Here is a 23,822-nt window from a genome sequence, read left to right as displayed (position 1 = left end):
TCCACAGGGTTGGGGGTGACGGCTGGGACGGGCTGAATTCTGCTTCACTGCCCACCCACGGGAGCGTCTCCTGGTTTCCAGGGGCCTAGGCCGTCTAGCCTCGGGGTCTGCACAGCGCGCCACCCTGCTGGACCCAGTACGAGGGCGCGTAGATCCCCTGGGAGGGCACTGGAACCGTAGTCAGGGTCCAACTCCTCCTGGTCTAGGGAGGCGAAATCCATCCCGCCCGGGCACACCCGCCCTTTCTCGGCGTGGGAGCCGTCTAGCCACGCTCAGACCTCGGCCTCCGCGCGCGTTCCTCCCCCGCATCGCGCTCTGAGCTGCGCCTCGGCCGGAGGTGGCGCTCTGTGCGCCCCGCGGATCCCAACGCGGGAGGCTCAGAACCCGGGGGACCCTCACCCGTGGCTCCTTTCCCTTCCATCCCCTCGACTTCCCGGCTCAGGGCGCGGCCCTGCCTTCGGCGCGGGAGTGGGGGACTGGGGGGCGCGGGTCCCAGGGTGGGGACGAGGCGGGCTGCAGGCCGGTCCCCCGACCAGAGCTCGCTCCCAAGTGGAAATGTGGGTGGAGGGTCCTCATTCAGATGCCCCAGGCTTCGGATCCTGGGCGGGGGCGCGTGGCAGCCGCCAGGTGAGTGCCCCAAACCCGCCCCCGTCCTTCCCCAAAGACTGACTCCCCCTCCTTTTATGGAGAGGGTAAGGCTGGGGCCCTGGATCCGAACCGTGGAGAGCGGCCGGAGCGCCGGGGCGGGGGCGGGGACCGGCTCTCTCGCCCTTTTTGGCGCAGCAGCTCTGGGCGCTGCCCGCTGCCGCCGCTGGGGCCCGAGAGAGGCGAGCCGGCGACGGCGGCGCTTCTGCGGCGGCCTCCTCCCTCCCCACCCGGTGCCGCAGGATTGCAGCTGGCACTGGAGGGTGGGCAAGCTCGAGGGAGGGGCGCGGAGCCCCGGCGCGGAGCCGGGCGCGGGGCTTTGATGGATTTAGCTGCTTGCGCGAGCGCGTGTGTGCTCCCTGCCGCGGCGGCGGCGCCCGGGCCCTGCCGGGTCCGCACGAACCCCGCGCGCTTCCGAGGTGCGGGTCCTGGGCCCGGAATCCGGGGGAGGCGGGGGGGGGGTCGGGGGAGGGGCGCGGCGGCGGCGCTATAACCCTCTCCCCGCCGCCGGCCGGCTCCACACGCGCGCCCTGCGGAGCCCGCCCAACTCCGGCGAGCCGGGCCTGCGCCTCCTGCTCCTCCTCCTCCTCTTCTCCCGGCGGCGGCTGCGGCAGAGGCGCCGGCTCGGCCCTGCGCCCGCCCTCAGGCCGGCGCGGGCGGCGCAGCGAGGCCCCGGGCGGGTGGCGGCTGCCAGGCGGCTCGGCCGCGGGCGCTGCCCGGTCCCGGCGGGCGGAGGGCGGAGCGCGGCGCCGGAGCCGAGGGCGCGCCGCGGAGGGGGTGCTGGGCCGCGCTGTGCCCGGCCGGGCGGCGGCTGCGAGAGGAGGCCGGAGGCGAGCGCGGGGCCGGCGGTGGGCGCGCAGGGCCGCTCGCAGCTCGCAGCCGGGGCCGGGCCAGGCGTCCAGACAGGTGATCGGTGGTGGTGGCGGCGGCGGCGGCGGCCCCAGCTTCCCTCCGGAGTTCTTCTCGGGGCTGATGCCCGCAAATATGCAGAATTACCGGCCGGGTCGCTCCTGAAGCCAGCGCCGGGGAGCGAGCGCGGCGGCGGCCAGCACCGGGAACGCACCGAGGAAGAAGCCCAGCCCCCGCCCTCCGCCCCTTCCGTCCCCACCCCCTACCCGGCGGCCCAGGAGGCTCCCCGCGCGGCGGGCGCGCACTCCCTGTTTCTCCTCCTCCTTGCTGGCGCTGCCTGCCTCTCTGCACTCACTGCTCGCGCCGGGCGCGCTCCGCAAGCTCCGTGCTCCCAGCGCCACCCTCCTCCGGGCCGCGCTCCCTAAGGGATGGTACTGAATTTCGCCGCCACAGGAGCCTGGCTGGAGCGCCCGCCCCGCGGCCTCGCCTCTCCGCCGAGCCTCCAGCGCCTCGGGACGCGATGAGGACCTGGGCTTGCCTGCTGCTCCTCGGCTGCGGATACCTCGCCCATGCTTTGGCCGAGGTTGGTGCCGCCCCCGCGCCCCGTCCCTGCGCCGGCTCCTCCGGCGCACACCCCCCGCTGGCTGGGGCGCCGCGGGCTCTGCAGAGAGCGTTTTGGTTTCTGCTAGGGTGGTCGATGTTTAAATTTTCCCAACTGGTTTCTATTTTCTGCCATGCCTAAGTGTGTGTGGGGAGTTTCCAGCGTGTTGCGTCGCTTACTCTGCCTTGGAGGGACCGGGGAACAGCGAGGTGGACGAGTGGGGAGAAACTTCGGGGGGCGCAGGGTCCTCTCCGGGGAAGGGAAGCTGGGGCGCAGCGGGCGCTGCAGCAGCGGGGTGCGGGGAGTGGGGAAGGGGGTGTGTGTATGTGTGTGTGTGTGTGTGAGCCGGCGAAGCCTGGGGAGGAGAGAAGGGCGCCTGATAAACAGGTAGGGGCGGCTTCTGCGGAAGCCCCTGGCCGGGCAGGGTAGGCAGCGCCAAGCCACAGCCCCCGGTTCCCAGTCCCCAAGCCCGGCGGGGCGCAGGGCCGGCGCAGTCCCGCCCGCCCGGGCCTGCTTACAGGTGGCTGAGCCAGGCGAGCTGGGGCCGGGCCAGGCGTCCGCACCCTCCCACCGCGGCGTCCCCGCCCCCCCATCCTCATCCCCATCCCCGGGAGCTTTGCTGTGATGAATGACTTTCCGCAGCCCCCGTCGTGGGAACTTAGTGCTTCAGGCTCTCCAGCGACCCCCGACTCTCCTTAAAAATCGGGGAGGGGAGTGGGGGAGGCCAGAGGTGAGGGTGGTCTCCGCAGGGCCAGGAGAGCTGTGCGAGGTGGAAGTTTAACCCTCGCTTTCCCTGGAGGTTTCTTCTCCCGGCCGCGGGCTGGATTTAGGCGTCTTAGTCGGCGCTAGGGCCGCGGCTGGGCCGGAGCCCGGGGTGGGGCGAGTGTGTGAGTGAGATGTGTGTGCGCGTGTGTGTGTCTGCGCGCGCGTGCGTGTGTTTGTGAGACGGAGAGACCTCTCCACGGGTTCGGCCCGGGATTCCGGGGCGTGAAATTTAAGCCCTGCCTGGATTAAAGTGTTTGGGCTGCCGTGACTCTCGCCGACCCGTGACGCATTTTAACTTGATCTTTCTAGATGTTGATCTCACTATTAAATCGGAAACTCTCGGCCCCCTCGCTGCCCCCAGACCTTCTGTAACTGACACCCCGGGCGGAGGGGCCGGAGTGCGGGGGCTTTTGTCTGAAAATATAAAGGGGGGGAGGCTTTGATTTTGCAAAGGGCGGAACATGGATGGGGTGGAGAATTTGGGGTCTCTTCCAGCCCCACCCCCGGCTTCTGGTTCCAGGGCCGGGGCGAGGGCTCCCCGGGGGCTGGGGCGGGGACTGCGGCCGGCGCTCGCGGGGTCTCCTCGGGCCCGGGGCGGCGGCACTCCTGGCGGCCGGGGGCGCGTGCCGGCGGGGTCGGGGCCGCGGGCACTGACCGTGTGGCCTCTGCTTGCAGGAAGCCGAGATCCCCCGCGAGGTGATCGAGAGGCTGGCGCACAGTCAGATCCACAGCATCCGGGACCTCCAGCGACTCCTGGAGATAGACTCCGTAGGTAAATCGCGCCCCTTCCCTCGGCGCGCGGGGAGGGCGCGGGCGGGCGGCCTGTGCGCCCCGAGCTGGGGCCGGGCGGGGCGCCGCGCAGGAGCGCACCGAAAGGTCAGAATCCAATCCCCGGCCATAAGCGCCCGGGCGGATGAGTCAGGAGTTTCTCTTCCAGTCTCCACTTTCTCTCCCAGCGGCGGCCGAAGGCTGCTCGCTCGCCCCAGGATTGTTTTCGCCTTTAAGGAAAACGCCGCGTGTGTCATACAAAGTTCAGCCGCGGCCCCCGCCAGGTGTGCGGGCCCCGCGCCTGCCCTCCGGCCGGAGGAGCGGCGGGATCCGGCCCAGACCCTGGGCGCTGAGCCCTGGCCCGTGCGCCGGGCGGGCAGCCCGCGGAGTGAGGCCCCAAGGACAGGCGCAACTCCCGGTCCGACGGGCGGGCGGGCGGGGCCCGCCCCTTTGTAATCCCTGCGAGCTGGTACCGCGTTCTTGCCGCAGGGCTGGGCCTCTGTGGCTGCAGAAGCCGGTGTCTTACTGTTTTCACGACCCAATAAAAAGCCTTAGACGCATCTGCTGCCTGAGGCTATTTTTGCGGCTCACCCTCGGGCCCTGGGGCCGGGCCAGTAGCGAACACAGTTTATTTGCAAGCACAGAGTTTTGGAGCGAATGTCAGCTGCAGAGTTGGACCCGGGTTGGCAAGGGTTAAAGGGGCTTCTCACCCCGGGAGGACCACTGGTGGGTGGGAGGGGCGAGGGTGTAGGGTGGCCGCCCGCCCCCTCAGGGCCAGAGAGCCCCTTCCTAGAAGGCGAGGTCTCTCTTCCAGGCCTTTGTGGCGCCCTTTTCAAAATGCGCACTCGGCCTGGGAACTCTCATCTGAGCCTTAACCTGGTTTAAAAAGGGGGTCTGCAATAAACTTATTAAAAAGAGTAACTAAAGGCCGCAGAATTGGAAGAACGTATATGACATGAAGATTTTTCTCTCTCTCTGCAAAGGACTCTGAAAAAGGGGGGGGGGCGTGGGGGGGATTAAGTGAAATCACATGGTCTAGTCATTTGGAAATTTGTACCTAATTATGGTGGTGGAGAGGCATGAACTATTTTCGTTTCATGCCAAAACCATTTTCTAACAAGGCCGATGGTTTCTGTAGTTTCTTGACCCAGGAAATCCCTGGGCTGATCCTTATCGGGGGCGGGGGCTGTAGTTTCACCCGGAGAGCACAGCTGGGCGGGGGGGTTTTCACCCGGTCCCTCCATGGGTAACTCTGGGGAAAGGGATTTGGCTCTGGTTTGTGGCGGGGAACCCTTGCCTGAATCTCGCTGGTCCTGGATAGGTTTGGAAAAGTTGAGGGGGGGGCTGCTTCTCGGAGAAGGTTTCAGGCCTTTTTTTGGGGGGGGTGCTAGCAGAAGGGGGGCCTGTGGAGAGCTGGGCCTCCTCGTGGGACTGGCTTTGGAAGCCTCAGGGAAATGGGCCATTCACTTTCTGCTGGGACTATTCTTATTCTGGTCTTGGCGCCCCGCCTCCTCCACCCCCACCCATTATCGCCTTTAGCATTGCAGCTCCGTGGCGTATGCTGATGGCATTCCTGACCCAGGGGCTTCTAGGTTGTAGGGTCCAAACAGAAAAAAACAAGGATACCCTAAGCTAGTCCTCCTAGTCGGTTTCAAATTCCCCCTGCAGCCATGTGCCCGGAGCTCTTTCCTCCTGCCCCAGGGAAGGCAGAGAGCGCCGATCTCAGCCCTCCTGTCTTGTGAGAGGTTTTGGGGTCTGAATAGGATTCTGCTAGTGTCTAGGAGGCTTTGGGTGTGAGAATATGGGGGTGGCATCTACCTCCTCTCTCGCCTCCAGCCTTGCCCCTGGTGGGGGACCTTTTGTAACACAGCGGGGCCTCCTTCGTCCTGTTCAGTCCCCTCCCCAGGTGTGGCTGGAAATGGAACCAGAGGGACCCACAGTCTCTCGCCTGAGGACAGGAGAGGCAACGGCTGCTTCTCCAGCTTGTAGGGGATGCCTTTTCCTTAACTCAGGTTCTCTCTCCTAGGGAGGGTTGTAAACTGGTTGAGGTCAGTTCTCCTGGGGTAAGCCTCCCTCCGGGTCCTGTACTCCCTTTTTGATCCAGAGGTGCTTCTGGTCTCTTAGGGGCAGGGGACAGTGTAGGGCTCATGAGGAAGGGGCTGGGTGCTGGGAGAAATGCAATGTAATGAACTTTCCCTCGGGGTTCCTTTATAACCCTTCCAGGCTGATGTTCTCGGCATTAGGTGCCTCTAAGGCCAACACTGTAGGAAGTAGAAAGAGGCCTGGAGGAATCCCAGGTGTGCGCCCCAGCTATGCTGACTCCTCCTCCAGGTGGGTGGGGCTTTGTGACTGGCATTTGGCTCCTCCCAGCATGCAGGCTGCGTCCCCATTGTACAGTTAAGGAGACTGAGCCAGGCACTGTCTGGGGGCTTGGCCGCTCCTTGGCTGTGGCTGAAGGAGCAGGGGTACAGCCTGAGCATTTCATTCGGAGGGTGTGCTGGAGGGAAGAGTGAAGGTTTGTCACCTGTGGCTTTTAGAGCCGGAGGCCAGCATGTGGTCTTTTAATGACCGGCAGCCGGCGTTTAGGGCCTGTTTGTCCCGTGTGCAGTGGCAGCTGAGGTGTTTTGTTCCCCAAAGCAGTCTGGCCCGCTGGTTCATCCAGCGGCTGATAACATAAATATCCCCATCCCCATCTCGGGCCAGTCAGACCAGGATGGACGGTTGGGAGATTCTCCCTGTCCTGGAGTTGTCATTGGGACATCTGTGCCTAAAAGACAAAAGGGAAAGCCTCCTGATTAGCTGTCCTGGGAGCAGTTTCAGGGGTGATTCTAGCCGGCCAGGCCACCTGGGCCTGGTCCCGGGCTGCTCAGAGCTGTGTTTGCTGAGCTGTGGGTGGCTGCTGCTCTGAGCCACGTCTCAGCCAGTGTAGATCGAAAGGGCGGCTTTGGGGAGCATGGTCCACTCTTGGCATCTTGAGCTGGGGGCAAAGGGTGGGCTTGTTAGACTGGGAGCTGTTCCCCTTCTGTCCCTTGTCTCAAGAAATTCTCCAGCTCAGGCTTTCTCAGGGTCAGTGAACTAGCAGGGCTGCCGTCTTCTCTGTTTATTAAGCCAGGGCTGGAGGGCCCATGCACTGTGGACGCAGACCGCAGAGGCTCCTGTGAGCCACTCCTCCTCGTCTTGTTATATTTCTCTGGGCCTCAGTTTCCTCGGATGTAAAGAAGTGATAGCACCCACCGCACACACAGAAACTGTCATTGGTAAAGTGGCCGATGCAAACGTGGCTATCGCAAGGCATCGGAAAATGGGAGCGGGTGTTACAATTGAATTTTCTCCTACGAGTAGCGAGTGGACCGGTTGCTCTTTGGTTTGGCCATGGCAAGATGGGCACCACCAGGATGTGACTCAGAAGTGTCACTTTTTCATGAAAAGAAGTGCTGCTTGTAACAGTTGGTTGATGGGAAATTCCTACTGCGTGAGTCGTTCTGTTCTGATCTTATTTTGAGCCTCAAAAAAAAAATCAGTGTCATTGGAACATTGAGTCATTTTCGGTAAAAAGTTGGGCGCTGGGCGGGCTTCATCTTTGCCTGTCACCTTGTGTGAGGTTTGCGGGACTTAATTTTAAATCTGCGGGTCTCAGGCTCCTCGGGGTGCGGAGGAAGCTGAGGTTTCTCTGGTTGGTTTGTGGACGCTCACGAATGCCTCAGTGGGCTGGGAAGAGACACTTTGGGCTTCTAGTCCCGAACCCAGGAGGTGCAGAGCCCTTTAGCTGTCTAGGCTGGTGACCGGGACCTCCCAAGCTTCCCAGGAGGGGGTGGGGAGATCTCTGTGCCTCTGGGGCACCCTGGCTGTGAGGCTCACTGTCTCGGCGCCTGTTCTCCCTTGGTTATATGCTAGAGAGGCAGGAGGGAGGGAGATGGGAAGAGACCCCCCAAGCTGGGACCAGGGGGCCAAGTCAAGGAGGCCCAGAGCCACCCACAGTGTCCAGGTGCGGGCAGTATCCATGGGCAGGACTGTGGGTCCTCTCCCTGCTGCAGGAATCGGAGAGACCTGAGACTCCCCCAGCCTGTCTGCCGTAGCCATCAGCGCCTGTGAATGGGGTGGTGTGTGCACTGGGTGGGGCAACAGGGATAGGGTTCTCAGTTCTGCTCCCCGGTCAGTGCTGGTCTTGGCTCTGGGCCACTGCCCCACCTGCACCTGGCCGCCTCGCTGTAAACACGGCTGGCAGATGCCAGCTTCTCTCAACCCCTTTCCGCAGGCTGCCTCCCTCTGTCAGGCTGTGGGAACTCCTCGGTGTGGGCTCCATGAGAGGCCACGTGCCCTCCTGCCTCTCCTTATGGCCGCTGGCCCTACAGTAGACTCATTTCAGGAATGAGTGGGGTCTGGCCCACAGCCCAGTCTGGCTGTTTCCAGTGCCCCTCAAAGGTTAGGCCACTTGTTCGGGGAGTGCTTTCGTGAGGGGGAGGGAGGGAGACGTATAGGCACCTGCAGAAATCTCAGTGGCCTCTGCTTCTCCTTTGCTCCAGCCCCCAGACAGAGGTGGGGCCTGGCTTCGCCCTGTGCCCCTCGGAGAGGTGCACTGAGCCGGGCAGCCTCAAGCCCCTCCTGACCCAGGCAGCGCTCACCTGGGCTACCTCGGAGGAGGCACCAGAGGAGAGGCTGCCTGTAGCCTCTTCCCCGAAGGGCCCTCAGCTTCGTTGCCGGCCCCTGCATTTGGGGCTCTCTGTGCTAATTGGGCGTTTTCTGCAGTTTCAGGCGTTTCATCTCCTGCATATCTGAAAAGCCCTGGTGGGAATCACGGTTCTCCCAGGGGCGCCCCCTGCCCCTCATGGCAGGGAGCTGTGGGGGGCTGTGCTGCCAGGTGCCTGTTCCCCAGTGGCTCCCAAAGCTGGTCTGTGGGAAGTGTGGCTGGACAGGCCCAGGGCACAGCGCACAGGCCTGGAGCAGTCACGGTGCTTTCCTTCCGCCTGCAGGGAGTGAGGATCCTTTGGACACCAGCCTGAGAGTTCACGGGGTCCACGCCACCAAGCATGCGGCTGAGAAGCGGCCCCTGCCCATTCGAAGGAAGAGAAGCATTGGTGAGTGGAGGAGGCCGCAATCGGCAGGGCAGGGCTGGGTGGGGAGGAGCTGCTGGCTCTCCCAACACAGTGGCCTCAGGCGAGTGACCCGTTCCCTCCTCCCTAAAATAGGCCTGGCCCTGGTGCCTCTGGCTCTGGCCTCTCCCCAGGCCTCCCTCCTTCGGGGGTGCCTCCTGCCCCAGCCCGCCTGCTCCTCCTGGAGTCCTGGTCTGGGCCAAGAGAACTTCCAGGGGAGAAAAGCCATCATAAATTCCTTAAGTGCTCCGTCTTGTTGGGGCTTGTTCCCAGGAACCTTGCTGGAAACATGGTCGTGCCTAATTTCACAGTGTGGGCACTGTGCTCCCGCGCCGGCTGCTGAACCGGTGGGGACACGCGCGCCCCGGACGCCCTCACCACACCCTGCATGCCCTGCCCCACTCACGCCTGGCTCCACGGCTCCACCCCCGCATCCATTTGGGGGATATTTTGTCCCTTCTCACAGGGCAGCCCCATGGCCCTCCTGCCCCCTGAGGAGGAGCTAGCAGGTTTGGGAGGTTCCTGGGCCAGTCGCTGCTTTCTACCCCAGTCCCACGTCCTCTGGGGTCCCACCTGATGGGGTTGAGCCCTGGTGCTGCTCATTGCTCTGTGGCCCTGAGCAGGTGGACCCCCCTCTCTGAGCTGTGGTTTCCTCCATGAGGATGGATTTTGTATCTTCCACCTTAAAGTGTGATGTGTGGGTGGCTGGTCCCAGCTGATGCAAGCAGGCCCTCCCCAGGTGACATTTGCTGTGGGGGTCTTCATTTTGCACCCTTCAGACCAGTCTTGAAGGCCAGAACACCCCAGCGAGTGCTGTAGGATTCTCTGCTAAGTCCTGCTCTGCCCCCCCAGTCACTGGCCCCACCTGTCCAGGTTCCTCCAGCCTGCAGGCACCGGGCTGGGCTGCTTTGGATGTGTGGTCCTCCTGCCCACCCCGCCCATGAGCCTCTGCTCCCAGCTCAGCCTCTGCTGCGGAGGAGGAATCCTGGCCTGTGGCTCACCCTGGTTGCCCTCCAGGCCCAGCTGGAGCCGCCCCAGCCCTGGGGTGGGGCGGTGGTCGCAGAGGCCAGTCCCTGCTCACTGTGTCCCCGCCGTTGCAGAGGAAGCTGTCCCCGCTGTCTGCAAGACCAGGACGGTCATTTACGAGATTCCTCGGAGTCAGGTTGACCCCACGTCCGCCAACTTCCTGATCTGGCCCCCGTGCGTGGAGGTGAAGCGCTGCACGGGCTGCTGCAACACAAGCAGTGTCAAGTGCCAGCCCTCACGCATCCACCACCGCAGCGTCAAGGTGAGCCCGGCCCCTCCCTCCCTACCCCAGCCCGAGGGCCGCCCCTACTAGGCAGCCAGGGTCCCTCCCAGGTGACCACAAGGTGCTCTTGGCATGGCTGGTTGGGGGGGGGGGTGCACGGCTGCGCTCCCATCTCCCTGGCAGGTACACTGAGGCCCAGGGAGGAGAAGGAGCACCTGGGGGTGTGGGAAAGGCAGGGCCGGCCGGGCCTCCCACTCTGATGCTCTGGGGATGAGTCTGACCTCCTTTCCACGCTCTAGGCCACAGTGCGGGGGCTGTTTTGGGCCTTGCAAGGTGTCGAGCTGCTTAGCAGGAAGCTGTCTGGCGTCCCCGGGACCTGGAGCGTCCTCTGCAGGCTCTTCAGTGGGGGCTGTGGTGCGTGGCAGGAGGAGTAGGGGGTGGGTATTCAGAGCCTGCATTGCCTCTGGAAGTGCCTGACCTTTGGAGGGTCCCCTGGCTTCTCCCCTAGAGCAGCCCAGGAGAAGGAGAGGGAGGGCTTGGGGTGGGCTCCAGGCCAGATAGCAGACTTCCCTCTGCAGAATCCCAGGGTGAGCCCCGCTTTCGTTAAGTTGGGGGTGGTGCCTGTCTTTTTCAGGCTGCTGTAGCAGAATTCCATCCACTAGGAGCTGATTAGCAACAAATGTATTTCTCAAAGTTCTGGAGGCTGGAAGTCCAAGATCAGGGCGCCGGCAGACTCTCTCTGCTGGGGCCGTGTTTTCTGGGTTCATAGATGACGCCTTCTCGCTCGGCCCTCAGTGTGAGGGGCGGGGTGAACAGGCTCCCTAGTCTGCTGTCTAAGGCACTGATTGCATTCATGAAGGCTCCACCCCTAGAACCTAAGCAGGCCGGGCGAGGTGGCTCACACCTGTAGTCCCAGCCACTGTGGAAGTCTGAGGCTGGAGGATCGCTGAGCCCAGGAGTTCAAGACCAGCCTGGGTAACATGGCAGGACCCCGTCTCTACAAAAAATACAAAAATTATCCGGGCGTGGTGGCACGTGCCTGTGGTCCTAGCTACTCTGGAGGCTGAGGTGGGAGGGTCAGGGTCACCAAATCCTCAGCTGACTTGAGCCCAGGGAGTCCAGACCAGGTTGGGCAACACAGTGAGATCCCCAACTCTACAAAGAATTTTAAAACTAGCCAGGCGTGGTGGCGTGCACCTGTCGTACTTGGGCGGCTTAGGTGGGAGGATAGCTTCAGTCTGGGAGTCCGAGGCTGCGGCAAACCGGTGCACCAGTGCAGTCTCAGTGCCTTAGAAAGCAGTCGGGAGGTTGAGGCTGCAGTGAGCTGTGATGGAGTCACTGCATTCCAGCCTGGACAATACAGCAAGACTCTATCTCTAAGAAAAAAAAAAAAAAGGACTTCATGCCTTCCCTAAGACATCTGCCTCCTAATGCCATCCCCTTGAGCTGGGATTTCAGCGTAAGAAGCCTGGGGGCACTGGCATTCCTGCCACAGCAGGGCCTTCCTCCCTGGGGTTGCGCTGGGGGAGGAGCAGCACCCGGGTAAACTTGCTGAAGGTCTTCTTTGGTTGCTGAGGTCCCAGGGCCAGGGCTGTGTGGCTGGGCCTCTTCTCCCTGCATTCAGGGAAGTGTGCCCAGAGACCTGCGGGATACAGCGCCCTGGGTGGGCTGGCTTTGGCCTGCGTGTTTTCCTCCCGTGTGCAATGGGTCTGAGGCAGGGCCTGGCCCTTCTGAGAGAGCCGGGGCTGCTGCCATCCTGTTTGCAAGGGAGGTTTCCTGCCTGTTGGGGCATCAGTCTCCAGTTTTGGGGACGGGGTTGCAGGGTGAGTGTCTAAGGTATCTTCTGGCTTCTGTGAGGCCTAACACCTCCCTAGGGCTCCCATCTGGGAGGGGTGGGCTCTCTTAGGGCTCCTCTCCCTGGAAACTGTCTTCAGTTGGTTTAAAGTGCTGTTAATGCTCCCACCTGACCTGCGGGACCCACGCGTTTGAGCAGCAGGTGCAGGCGGGCGCGGCCCCCCTAGTCCAGGAGGCTGTTGCTTTGACTCGGAGCCTCCTGGCTCGGCCTCAGCTGAGGACTTTTTTTTTTTTTTTGACACGGGGTCTTGCTCCGTTGCCCAGGCTGGAGTGTGGTGGTGCGATCACAGTTTGCTGCAGCCTCGGACTCCCAGGGCTAAGCCGCCCGACTATGACAGGTGCACGCCACCACGCCTGGCTGATTTTAAAATTCTTTGTAGAGTTGGGGATCTCGCTGTGTTGCCCAGCCTGGTCTAGACCCCCTGGGCTCAAGTCAGCTGAGGATTTGGTGACCACTGAGCCTGCTCTTCCTGGAATATGGGATCACTGAAATTATGTTTGAGGATTTCAGTTTTGGGGTTACATTAGTAACCATTCTTTGACTTTAGAAAATAATTATTTCACATCCCCCACCCCCCACTGTTGTGACTCCAGGACCCTGGAGGGAGATGGGGCAGGGGGAGAAGGTTCTCCACGAAGGACTTTGCAGCCAGCCAGGCCGTTTCCTCGTCACATGACCAGGCACTTTAGACTCGTAACTGGGAATTATCTTGGCCTCTGGGGACTTGGTCCTCCGAGGTGCCTGGGTATTGAGTAAGCAGATTCCACATCTTACTACCCGGGATCTCCAAGGCCACACAATCCCCTTTCGAAGCCCCGAGTTTTTCCCAGGGCCCTGCGGGTGCTTGTCTGGGGCACTCTTCTGTCCTTAGAGGGTATTTACTGCCAGGGGGTCAGGGAAGGAGGGGAAGGGAGGGCCTGACTCGGGCCTCCAGGTCCCGGTGGCCCGAGTGCCCCGGCCGTGAGCCCAGCACCGTCCCCTCTGTCCTGTGTGCCTCCCTGGGGCACAGCCTCTGCCTTTCTGTGGGCCTCGGCATCCTCCCAAGTTGTATGTTGGAGGCCCTTGTGAGCTCTGAGTCCGGGATACCTGTGGTCTTGTTCTCATTAGAGATTCTCATGTCAGTTCTGGGTGTTGGGGGAGCCTTGGAGGTGTGGGGAGAGTTTCTCAGCCCATGGCTCAGCCTTGGGCAGGCCCCACCCTTCCCGCCCTGGCTTGTCATGGGGTGAGGATAGGAGGGCTTGGCCCTACAGGGCAGTGCTGCCTCCCTCCCCCGGCCCCCGGAGCAGGCTGGGTGGGGCCTAGGGGCTTCCAGCACCCTCTGGCCCGTGCAACATTGGGGATGAGGGCCAGTTCCCCCTCCGGGAGTGGCCCCTGCTTTGCTCTGTGCAGTGGTGGAGCCGGGACCCGGGCTCTGCCTCTGGGTCTCATCTGGCGGGACAGGGTCCTGGTCAGCCCAAGCAGGGACAGGGTGTCCTAAGACCTCAGGGCTGTGTCCTGCAGCAGAGCCGGGCGGCCCAATTCCCACCTCCTCAGACCCAGGCCCCCCTCACCTTCCCGCTTCTGGGAGGCGTCTTCTCCCTGCCCACCCATCCGAGGGTTGGAGGAAAACATCCGGCTCCGGACACAGGGGCTCTGGCTGAGGGGACAAAGGTCAGAGGAAACAGGAGCCCCACTGCGGAGGCTGAGCCAAGAGGCTGGTCCTGCCACTGCGGATAGAGGTGGCTGTCAACCTGGTGAGAAGGAGATGGGCCCCAGAGCCTCAGACTCCATGCCTGTGAGTGGGCATGGGGTCAGCTAAGGTCAGCGGGGTTGGGGCTGACCGGGAGGGGCCCCCACAGTCTGTCCACCCAGGCTGGGCGTGGCACCTCCCGTTTCCATTTTTTATGCCCTTCCAGTCAACATTCAGAGGTCTCTTGTTAGAAGATGGTAGTGAAGCCAGGAGTGGTCACTGCCCAGCATAGGCCCTGCTGGGATCACCAGGATGTGACTGACCGGCAGCCTCGGGGAGAGACTGGCCAGGGTCCCCAGCTGGGTGGGTGTTTCCTTGCACTCTGCCTGGCACAGTCAGCTCTTGGTCCCTGGACGCCTGACTCTTCCCCCAGACCCAACCCTCGGGGGTAGGACAGGAGTGTGGGCCTGGACGTGGACCATGGGGATGAGATGCCAGCCCGAGGGCTGCAGGGGTCTAGCCGGGATGGAGCTGACTCTGAGCCTGCCTTGATGGGCTGGAGGCTTCCAGAAGGTGTGTGCTCACCTGGTGCTCGGGATGGGCCTCTGCTCCCTGGAACGGAGTGGCTGGGGTGTTCTGGGTGAGAAGCTCCCAGCCACGCCTCTGTCCACTCTCTGGGGTCTGGTGCAGGAGTCTCTAGGTGGGTGGAGTGGGGGTCCTCTTGAGCCAGGCTGGGCAGGGGACTCTTACACGAGCTTGAGGCCTGGGCATTGCTTCCATTCTTAGTGGATGTGGGGGCGGTGCTGAAGGAGGCAGGATCTTCTTTTTTTTTCTTTTTTATAAAGACTGGGCCAGGCTGGTGTCAAATTCCGGGGATCACAAGTATGAACCCCCTCCATGCCCGATTTGAGGGATTTTTTTTTGTTTTTTTTTTTTGAGACAGAGTCTCACTCTGTTGTCCAGGCTGGAGTGTAGTGCAGTGGCCTGATCTCAGCTCACTGCAACCTCTGCCTCCCAGGTTCAGGTCATTCTCCTGCCTCAGCCTCTCGAATAGCTGGGATTACAGGCACACGCCACCATGCCGGGCTATTTTTTGTATTTTTTAGTAGAGATGGGGGTTTCGCCATGTTGGTCAGGCCGGTCTCGAACTCCTGACCTCAGGTGATCTGCCCTCCTCGGCCTCCCAAAGTGCTGGGATTACAGGCGTGAGCCACTACGCCCGGCTGGGATCCTCATGACCCAAGTCAGCATCTGGATTGAGTGACATTCCAAGTCTCTGTTGAGAGACCCCCAGGTTGGGCTGTGGGGCGATGGGGCCAGGGCTCTGCTATTTTGGAGTCTAGGCTTCCTTTCTGTGAAAGAGGTGAGAAGGAGTGCAGGTTAGGAATGGAGATTCAACACTGTGTGACCCTGGGCAAGGGGCTTCCCTTGTCTGTGCTGTGTGTTCTCATCTCTAAAATGGACCACGATGGCGTCCTCACAGGGTAGCTGTGAGGGTTACAGTGACGGGCGTGTGCGGTCCAGTCACGTGTCTTTCATGGCTGATACTCTGCCTTGGAGCTTTGAAAGGGTCAGGACATAACCTGGAGTTGGGGTGGGGTCCCCTGCAGGGAGTGACTGTCCCAAGCCCTCCTCAGGGCGTGTCTGCAGCCTCTAGGCTTTGTAGCAGCAGGGACTCGGCATCCCAGGTCTAGAGGGGTGACAGCGTCCCTTCATTATAGTCTCGGGTGAGTTCGTGCCAGGAGTGTTGCGGTGGGCAGGCTTACGATGCAGATGAACTCAGCTGTGGGAAATTGGAATATCTGGTGTGATGAGGTGCAGCCCACATCTCTGGGACAGAAAAAGGGGAGGGACATGGAGACCCCCCCCATCACTTGGGCTCCAGCTTGGGTCTGGGGGCCGGGCCACCTACCGTGGGGGTCCTGAGGACATTGTAGTCTCTGTTCTTTGGACTTGGCCTTCTTTTATGGAGGAGGTTTTTGTGAGAATCCAATATTCATTTTGTGTTCTTGGGAGAAAAATGCAGCTATTTCCTGGCCAGACAGAGGTGGTGGAACGGCCCAGAATCCTGGCATACTCAGAAACAGGTGCAATCATAAATCGCTGTTTGTTTTTGTTTGATAAAAATGGGCTTGTCTGAGGAGACAGTGGGTTACCAGACGAGCGGCCGTGCCGTGTGCCTTTCGCACGGTGCCCAGAGGGGCGGCATTTCTGCTGTGTCCTGGGAGCCCACATACCTGCGGTGGCTGGCCATCTTGAGTGGATGAGAGAGCAAGCCTGCCCCTCGCCTGGGCTTTGGTGTCTGGCCAGATGGGCCTGCGGTCTCTGCCGAGCCGGGCCCTGGTATCTGCCCTGCCGAGGGAACTAGGTGAGGCTGCTTGTTGACCAAAGAGGCTGTGCCACCCGGAGGGTCAGGGCTGGGAGCAGAACAGGGCGCCCTGCCCGAGCCCATCCCCACGAACCCAGATTTCAGAGCCCACCTGCCCCATGCCTCACTTGGCCGCCCCTGCAGAGGCTGAGGGTGGGTGGGAGCAGCAGAGTAGGGGTGCTTTGAGCCCAGGAGGTGGCAGGATGTGAGGCTGGTGCTGTTCCACCTGCTGGGACCTGTGTCCAGGGCCTCCAGGAGAGGGGAAGAAGGAGCTCGGCCCCTGCCAAGGCAGGAGGGGGCTGGGTCTGGTTTTGTGCACTGGGATCCCTTGGTACTACCTGGCAGTTCTTGACTCAGGGAGGGCTAAAGACATGCTTGGAGGGCTGGGGGTGGCTGAGGTCCCAGGCGGCCCTGCTGCTCCTCTTGAGACTTTGCTGCAGTTCATCCTTAGGCTGGGCCTCTCCCACCCCAGGCCCTCAACAGGAGCATGACTCTAGACTCACTCTCTGCCTGTGGTGGGTGGGGGGTGGTACTGTGCTGAGCCTGGGGACCAGGGGGCGGGTTGGTTTCGAGGCTCTGTGTTAGAATAGACGCCGGTGGCAGCCCACTCCTGAAGGCTGGCTTTGTCCTCAGTTCTGGGGGCTTCTGCGTGTGCAGCCTCATTTATTCCTCAACCCTTGAGTGGGTGTGATCGGCTTCCCTTTTCCAGATGGGAGGTGGAAGTGTGTGCACAGCTGCAGAAGCCTCTCTGGAGGATTCTGTCCTGGGGAAAGGGGCAGATTGCCGCCGGAGTTGGGGGACTGGTCTGAAGCCTCCCGAACGGAACGGAACCCCATCCAGGAAGCGGCGGTGTCCTGGCCGCTTTCTCTCACGCTTTGTGACGTAGCGAAACCTCCCAGGCCAGGTCCTGTTTCTGAGCTGGCTCCTGACCCCAGGCGTCCCACGCCCTGCACCTGTTGAGCTCATACTTGGCTGTCTGTTCATGCCCCAGGCAGGCCAGACCACTTCACACGCCTGCAGGCACCCTTTGCACTGTGGGTTAACCATTAACTCAGCCTTGGACAAGCCTGGTCCCCAGTGCCTTAGGGACCGGCTTACCTTCGGAGCCTGCCTGGTCCCAGGGTGCAGAGCTGACCTTCTGTCTGGGGGTCCTGCTGATGCCCAGTCTCCAGAGTCCCCCACCCCACCCCCTGAAGAAGGTTGGGAAACATTCCCCTCTTCCCTCCTTTACCCTCCTGACTGCCTGGGAGGCAGGGCCACTGGGCTGGGGGCATCTGACCTTGTGCTGAGGTCTCCTCATTCACCCAGCAGTGTGCATTCCCCCACGCCCCTGTGCTCAGGGGGTGACCCGGCCTCTGTTTCCTTTCTAGCCTCAGTTTCCCCATGAACCGTGAGGGGTGAAGTGGGGGCTGTTCTTGGACTTAGACCCTGTATGCGGCAGGGCTGGTTCTGTGGGCACAGATGGAGCGCCTGCTGGGTGCTCGGCTCCCCAGGGCCTGGGAGGGCAGGAAGGTGGTGGCTGTTCCCTGGCATGTGCCCCAGGGGGCAGGTGGGACAGCCTAGCAGTTAGGGACAGGTTTAATTAGGGCTTGCCTGTGTCTCAGTTTCTTCTTCTGTGAATGGAGGTGCCAGTCGTGCCTCCTTATAGGGTGGTTGGGAGGATGACATGAGTGCTGGGGTTTGGGCTGGGAGAGCCGGTGCTCGACTCACGCGGTCCCTGGCCGTGCATTAGGGGTCTGTTGATGCCAGGCGTGTGTGTAGTAAGATTCCCATAATGGGGCCCATGTGTACATTATGCCTGCATGAATGTGTGTGGGGGGTGGAGTTGCCTCCCCATGACAGGGTATGTGTGTGCATTATACAGGTGTGTGTGGGGGGTGGAGTTGTGTTCCCATGACGGGGCTTGTATGTGCATTATGCATGTGTGTGTGTGTGTGTGTGTGTGTTTCTTGCCTCCCTTGTTGAATGCCTGAAGCTCCCCCTCTCTGGCCTGGACTGGGCCATTGTCTGCCTTCAGCTCCCCCAGGAAGGGGCTGTGGAGGCAGGACCCCTATGTTGTGGTTCTGTGCCTGGAGAATTGAGGGCAGGTGTGGCTTGCAGACAGGCAGAGTCCAGTCTGAAGAGAGACACTCGGCTGAGGTCTGGTTCGCTTTTGAGCTGCCTGTGCCTGACAGCCACAGCCCACCAGCCTGTGCTCCTCCCGGTTCATCTTGTGGAGCCTCAGTGATGGCCCAGGGTTCCTGGCCCTGGTTTCCGAGGTCAGGCCTCTCTGAGCCCAAGGAGAGCCTTGGACCTGGGGGAGTCATGAGGGGACCCCGGTTGTGGGTCTGCTGGCCCTGCTGCCTGGGGGCTGGCAGGGAGGTGGGGACCTCATCAGGCCAGCAGCTGGGATTATCATCTGGACTCTCAAGTCCACAACAACCTCAGGCTAGGATACAGCCATGAACCCCCCATTCCTAGGCCATGGCTGTAAAATTTTTTTTAATTAATAGAGATAGGGTCTTGGTATATCGCCCAGGCTGGAGTGCAGTGGTATTATCACAGCTCACTGCAGCCTCAAACTCCTGGGCTCAAGTGATACTCCAACCTCAGCCTTCTGAGTAGGCTGGGAATACAGGTGCCACCATGGCTCGCTAGTTTTTAAATTGTTTTTAGAGACAGGCTCTTACTATGTTGCCCAGGCTGGTCTTGAACCCCTGGAGTTAAGTGATCCTCCCGCCTTGGCCTTCCTAAGTGCTGGGATTACAGGCGTGAGCCACCATGCTCAGCCTGGCTTTTAAAATGTATTTAATAACAACATGATCATTTGAAAACATTTTCCAGCTGCACATCCACACACAAGCAAACACTTTCCCTGGCCACCTGCACCCCAGAACCCCCAAACTCCCACACCTTAGCAGTGTGCATCCTTCAGACCCCCCAGGCACACGTGAACCTTTGGGTTTATTTTAAACAAAAATAGGATGAATCTACAAAATGCCATGCTCCAACGCCAGGCGTGGTGGCTCTCGCTTGAAATTCCAGCACATTGGGAGGCTGAGGCAGGAAGATCACTTGAGTCCAGGAGTTCAACATCAACCTCGGCAACATAGCGAGATCTCATTTCTACCAGAAAAAAAAAAAAAAATTTAAATTAGCTGGGCATGGTGGCCTGTGCTTACAGGTGGGAGGCTGAGGTGGAAGGATCATTTGAGCCCAAGAGTTCAAGGCTGCAGAGAGCTATGATTGGCCTGGGTGACAGGGTGAGATCCTACTCAAAAAAACTAAAACACACACACAAAAAACTGCACTGCAGCTTGTAGGTTTTTCACCTGGTACTCCTACACTCTCCACCACAAGGTAGCGTTCCTGGGAGGAGGTCAGAGGTCAGAGGTCAGGCTGCTCTCTCCTCCCTCCCAGCCTGTCCCTGGCTCCCAGCACGTCGTGTTGTCTGAAACTCCATGCAGGCATTCATGGCTGGGCTGTGTTCTGTCGGACAGGTGGCCAAGGTGGAATACGTCAGGAAGAAACCAAAATTAAAAGAAGTCCAGGTGAGGTTAGAGGAGCATTTGGAGTGCGCCTGCGCAACCACCAGCCTGAATCCGGATTATCGGGAAGAGGACACAGGTGAGTGGCTGCCTTCGTTGGCATTGGTGTTCGAGAACAGATCCTCGGAGCCTTGCTTTTGGGGTGTTAGGTGGCCCCCTGGAGTGCGATGCTCACGACTGTGTGCATCTGGGCTGCTGTTGAAGGACTTGTTGGCCTGCTCCTGGGCCAGATGCCTGCTGAGGAGGCAGATCCCACGCCTGCGGGTGTCCAGTGGGGAGCCCAAGCCGCAGCACTGACAGGAGAGGAGGTTCAGGCCTCACTGAGAGGGGCTGGGAGTGCATAAGATGCCCAACTCATCAGTGGGCCACGGGGCTGAGATGAGAAGAATCTGAAGAAGGGCCCCTGCCGGGATGGGTGGGAGGAGCAAGTTCGAGGACTACAGCTGCCCTGGCTGGCTGGGGTCTCTCCTTCACCCCACTGAGCGGACTCCACCCAGGAGCAGAATGGCCTCTGTGCCCTGCTGTGTCTGGGCCCTGGGAGCACGAGGGGACTCAGAAGTTTCTCCATGCCAGGGTGCTGGCCTTCTCTTCTGGAAAGATAAACACCGTAGGTATTTGTTGCTTCAGTTCTTCACCCCGACAGCCATCCCTTGGCCCACTCACTGCCGTGCCCTTTTGTTAACAGGAAGGCCTAGGGAGTCAGGTAAAAAACGGAAAAGAAAAAGGTTAAAACCCACCTAAAGCAGCCAACCAGGTAGGACCTGTCCGCCGGACATGCTGAGTCCTGCAGGGCGGGGAAGTGCAACCAACTGATCACACCAGCAAATCACGCTTCCTGTCTCGCCGGGTGCGGCAGGGACGTGGCCCTGATTGGCCTTCATGGTGTCTGCTGGGCTTGGGTCTCCTTGCTCCCCGTCTGCTCCTGCCTCGCAGAACGCCCTGGCCCCGCGGCTCACTCCCACTCTGGGAGCCTGCCTTCAGCTTTGTCCTTCTCTTTGTCGTTGATTGGGGACGCAGGAGCATTGCACATGAATGGAATGGGTTGGGCGACCTGAGCAGCGGTGGGGCTGCTCTGACCGCCTGACCACTCTGGGATCACCCACCCCATTTGACAGATGAAAAAACTGAGGCTTAACTGAGATTACAGATAAGGACTGTTGGAGGCTGAATATATCTGGAAATCCTTTATAAACACACAGGGCTGTCGGCTCCTGTGTTGGAAATTGCATTTGGCTGCTAGTGACACCAGACAGCACAGGGATTGAGATAAGGTCGAGCTTCATGACTTTCATCTAAAAGTGGGATTGCAGAGCAGGGAGGGTAGTCTTGAAGTATCATCAGGGTCTCCCTTCTGTCTGGCTAGTGGCATCCATCTGCAGTTGCCTCATGGCCCAAGGTGGCTGCGAAAGCTCCAGAAACCACATCTGTGCTCCAGGCTGGAAGAAGGAGTGAGGGGGGAAAAGGGCAAAATAACACCCTTAGAGAGCTATCCTGGAAATTCCACCCAGTGACTTTTGTGTTTTTCTCAACTGCCATCCCTCCACTGCAAGGGAGCTTGGGAAACGTCTCCTAGCAACACACGTCACTTCCCAGATGGAGATGGGACCTAGGCAGTCGCTGTCATCACGGAGGAGGCAGTTTCAAGCCTTCCTGGTCCTTGGCATTGGCCCGCCTGGCTTGGGAAAGTTGGAGCCCTGTCTGGCCTGGTTCCTCCTCCTGGCACGTGGGACTCCATGGCGGCCAAAACAAATAGTTTCTTTAGAAGAGAGGAGGCTCTCAGAGATAGGGTGTCTGAGAACCCTGGCTCCTGTTTGCAATGTGGGACTTGGGCCTGCGGGTGAGGTCCATTCATGAGGAGCCTCTTGGGAGGAAAGTATCCACTTGGGCGGGTCTTTAAAGTAGTCCAGGACTGTTGGTCAGCCAGCCTTGGCTTTGTTTGCCCAAAGTGTGGTGTGATGGGTGGTTTTGTGCCTGCCTGCAGGTTCTGTTTCTACAGAGCGTTAGGCTCTGGCCTCCATGGGCCTGCTGGTGACAGATCCCATGGTGAGAGGCTGGCACTCCTGTTGTCCCATGCCTGGCTGGCACTCATGCTCAGCCTATAGTTGGCCCAAGTGTTGGAGTGTGTGAAGGAGCGGCAACATAGGATGCGGAAGAGTTGTTCTTAAAGAATCAGCATAGGTCTGCTTAGGTGCAGACTCTTCTGTCTGGCTGGTGGCCTCCATTCTCAGGGTTGTCTCATGGGCCAAGGTGGCTGCCAGAGCTCCAGAAATCACATCTAAGCCCTCGGCTGGAAGAAAGGAAGGCAGGGAGAAGGGCAAATGAACCATTCTTGGCCTCAGTTTCCCCCATCTGTACAATGGAAGAATGGGGCTTGGTCTCTAGACATGTTCTTCTGTGAGATGCTGGGAGCCTAATCCCAATTCCTGTCAGGGTACTGCAACATGGCTAATGTGGCAAATGTGATTCTGGAAATTTCATGAAAACTTGAAATCCATGTGTACCCCTGATTGGGTTAAATGTTTTCACCCTGTTTGCCTCCTATGTAGTGATGTGTGTGCTGGGTGGTTCACTTGGTCGGTGGTCTCAGTGTCTGTCTTTCCCTTCTCCCTGCAGATGTGAGGTGAGGATGAGCCGCAGCCCTTTCCTGGGACATGGATGTACATGGCGTGTTACATTCCTGAACCTACTATGTACGGTGCTTTATTGCCAGTGTGCGGTCTTTGTTCTCCTCCGTGAAAAACTGTGTCCAAGAACACTCGGGAGAACAAAGAGACAGTGCACATTTGTTTAATGTGACATCAAAGCAAGTATTGTAGCACTCGGTGAAGCAGTAAGAAGCTTCCTTGTCAAAGAGAGAGAGAGAGAGAGAAAACAAAACCACAAAACATGACAAAAACAAAACGGACTCACAAAAATATCTAAACTCGACGAGATGGAGGGTCGCTCCCGTGGGATGGAAGTGCAGAGGTCTCAGCAGACTGGATTTCTGTCCGGGTGGTCACAGGTGCTTTTTTGCTGAGGATGCAGAGCCTGCTTTGGGAACGACTCCAGAGGGGTGCTGGCGGGCTCTGCAGGGGCACGCAGAAAGCAGGAATGTCTTGGAAACCGCCACGCGAACTTTAGAAACCACACCTCCTCGCTGTAGTATTTAAGCCCATACAGAAACCTTCCTGAGAGCCTTAAGTGGAATTTTTTTTTTTTTTTTTTTTACACCATAAAGTGATTATTAAGCTTTCCTTTTTACTCTTTGGCTAGCTTTTTTTTTTTTTTTTTTTTTTTTTTTTTTTTTTTTTTTTTTTTTAAATTATCTCTTGGATGACATTTACACCGATAACACACAGGCTGCTGTAACTGTCAGGACAGTGCGACGGTATTTTTCCTAGCAAGATGCAAACTAATGAGATGTATTAAAATAAACATGGTATACCTACCTATGCATCATTTCCTAAATGTTTCTGGCTTTGTGTTTCTCCCTTACCCTGCTTTATTTTTTAATTTAAGCCATTTTGAAAGAACTATGCGTCAACCAATCGTATGCCGTCCCTGCGGCACCTGCCCCAGAGCCCCTGTTTGTGGCTGAGTGACACCTTGTTCCCCGCAGTGTACACCTAGAATGCTGTGTTCCCGCGCGGCACATGAGATGCATTGCCGCTTCTATCTGTGTTGTCGTACCCTGGTGCCGTGGTGGCGGTCACTCCCTCTGCTGCCAGTGTTTGGACAGAACCCAAATTCTTTATTTTTGGTAAGATATTGTGCTTTATGTGTATTAACAGAAATGTGTGTGTGTGGTTTGTTTTTTTGTAAAGGTGAAGTTTGTATGTTTACCTAATATTACCTGTTTTATATACCTGAGAGCCTGCTATGTTCTTTTTTTGTTGATCCAAAATTAAAAAAAAATACCACCAACAAAACCCATGGACGTGAGAAGCGTTTTGTGGTACGTTTTTCTAGCACTGATTCTAGACCCTGGTTGCCAGGTCATGCGGTGTTTTGTTGGGTGGAAGCGGAAGTCAGAGCTTTCTGGGTGGGGTCCCTGGACCTGCCTCCATGGTTTAGCACCTACGGGGGTTAGGCCAAGGGCATCCTCCTGCAGGCTCCACTCCCTGGAGCGGATGAGGAGTGTCAGAGTAGCCAGAAGACCATGAAGAGTTTCATCCAAGAAGGGAGCCCACCTGACCTGGTGTGTCCATGTGCGGCGCCCACCATACCCTGCCCGGGCTGGCCCCTCCACCACCTCCAGGCCCACGAGACAAACCATCGAGGTCGCTTTCAATCTTGACCCCACGTTCTCCGAGGATCATCTGTGGACCGGTGGCTGGCTGGCATCTGTTGTCCATGTGCTGATGGAAGGTTCTTACGAAGGATTGTCTTCAACAGCTTATCTTCATGGTGCTGTTTTCAGCCTCATCAGGGCAGCCTGGAGGCTGGAGGGGAAG

General features: G+C 59.4%; 1 protein-coding gene across 3 annotated transcripts; it reads left to right on the top strand.

The window, feature by feature from the left end:
• Positions 1-840: 840 nt before the first annotated feature.
• PDGFA (platelet derived growth factor subunit A) lies at positions 841-23,297 on the top strand. Of its 3 annotated transcripts, XM_050784281.1 has the most exons (7): positions 841-1,064; positions 1,948-2,077; positions 3,536-3,632; positions 8,599-8,703; positions 9,819-10,006; positions 19,339-19,465; positions 22,000-23,297. In XM_050784281.1, exons 2-7 carry the CDS (start codon positions 2,015-2,017, stop codon positions 22,008-22,010), a joined length of 591 nt encoding a protein of 196 aa, XP_050640238.1. In that variant the 5' UTR covers positions 841-1,064; positions 1,948-2,014; the 3' UTR covers positions 22,011-23,297. The 3 variants fall into 3 exon arrangements, with proteins under 3 accessions (XP_050640238.1, XP_050640239.1, XP_050640237.1); XM_050784282.1 differs by lacking the exons at positions 841-1,064; positions 22,000-23,297 and adding an exon at positions 20,072-20,221 and having other exon boundaries at positions 1,549-2,077; XM_050784280.1 differs by lacking the exons at positions 841-1,064; positions 1,948-2,077 and adding an exon at positions 2,696-2,825.
• The last annotated feature ends 525 nt before the right edge of the window (positions 23,298-23,822 follow it).

The sequence above is a fragment of the Macaca thibetana genome, chromosome 3, assembly GCF_024542745.1.
Source record: "Macaca thibetana thibetana isolate TM-01 chromosome 3, ASM2454274v1, whole genome shotgun sequence".
Taxonomy (NCBI): Eukaryota; Metazoa; Chordata; class Mammalia; order Primates; family Cercopithecidae; genus Macaca; species Macaca thibetana.
This window is presented reverse-complemented; position numbering and strand designations above follow the sequence as displayed.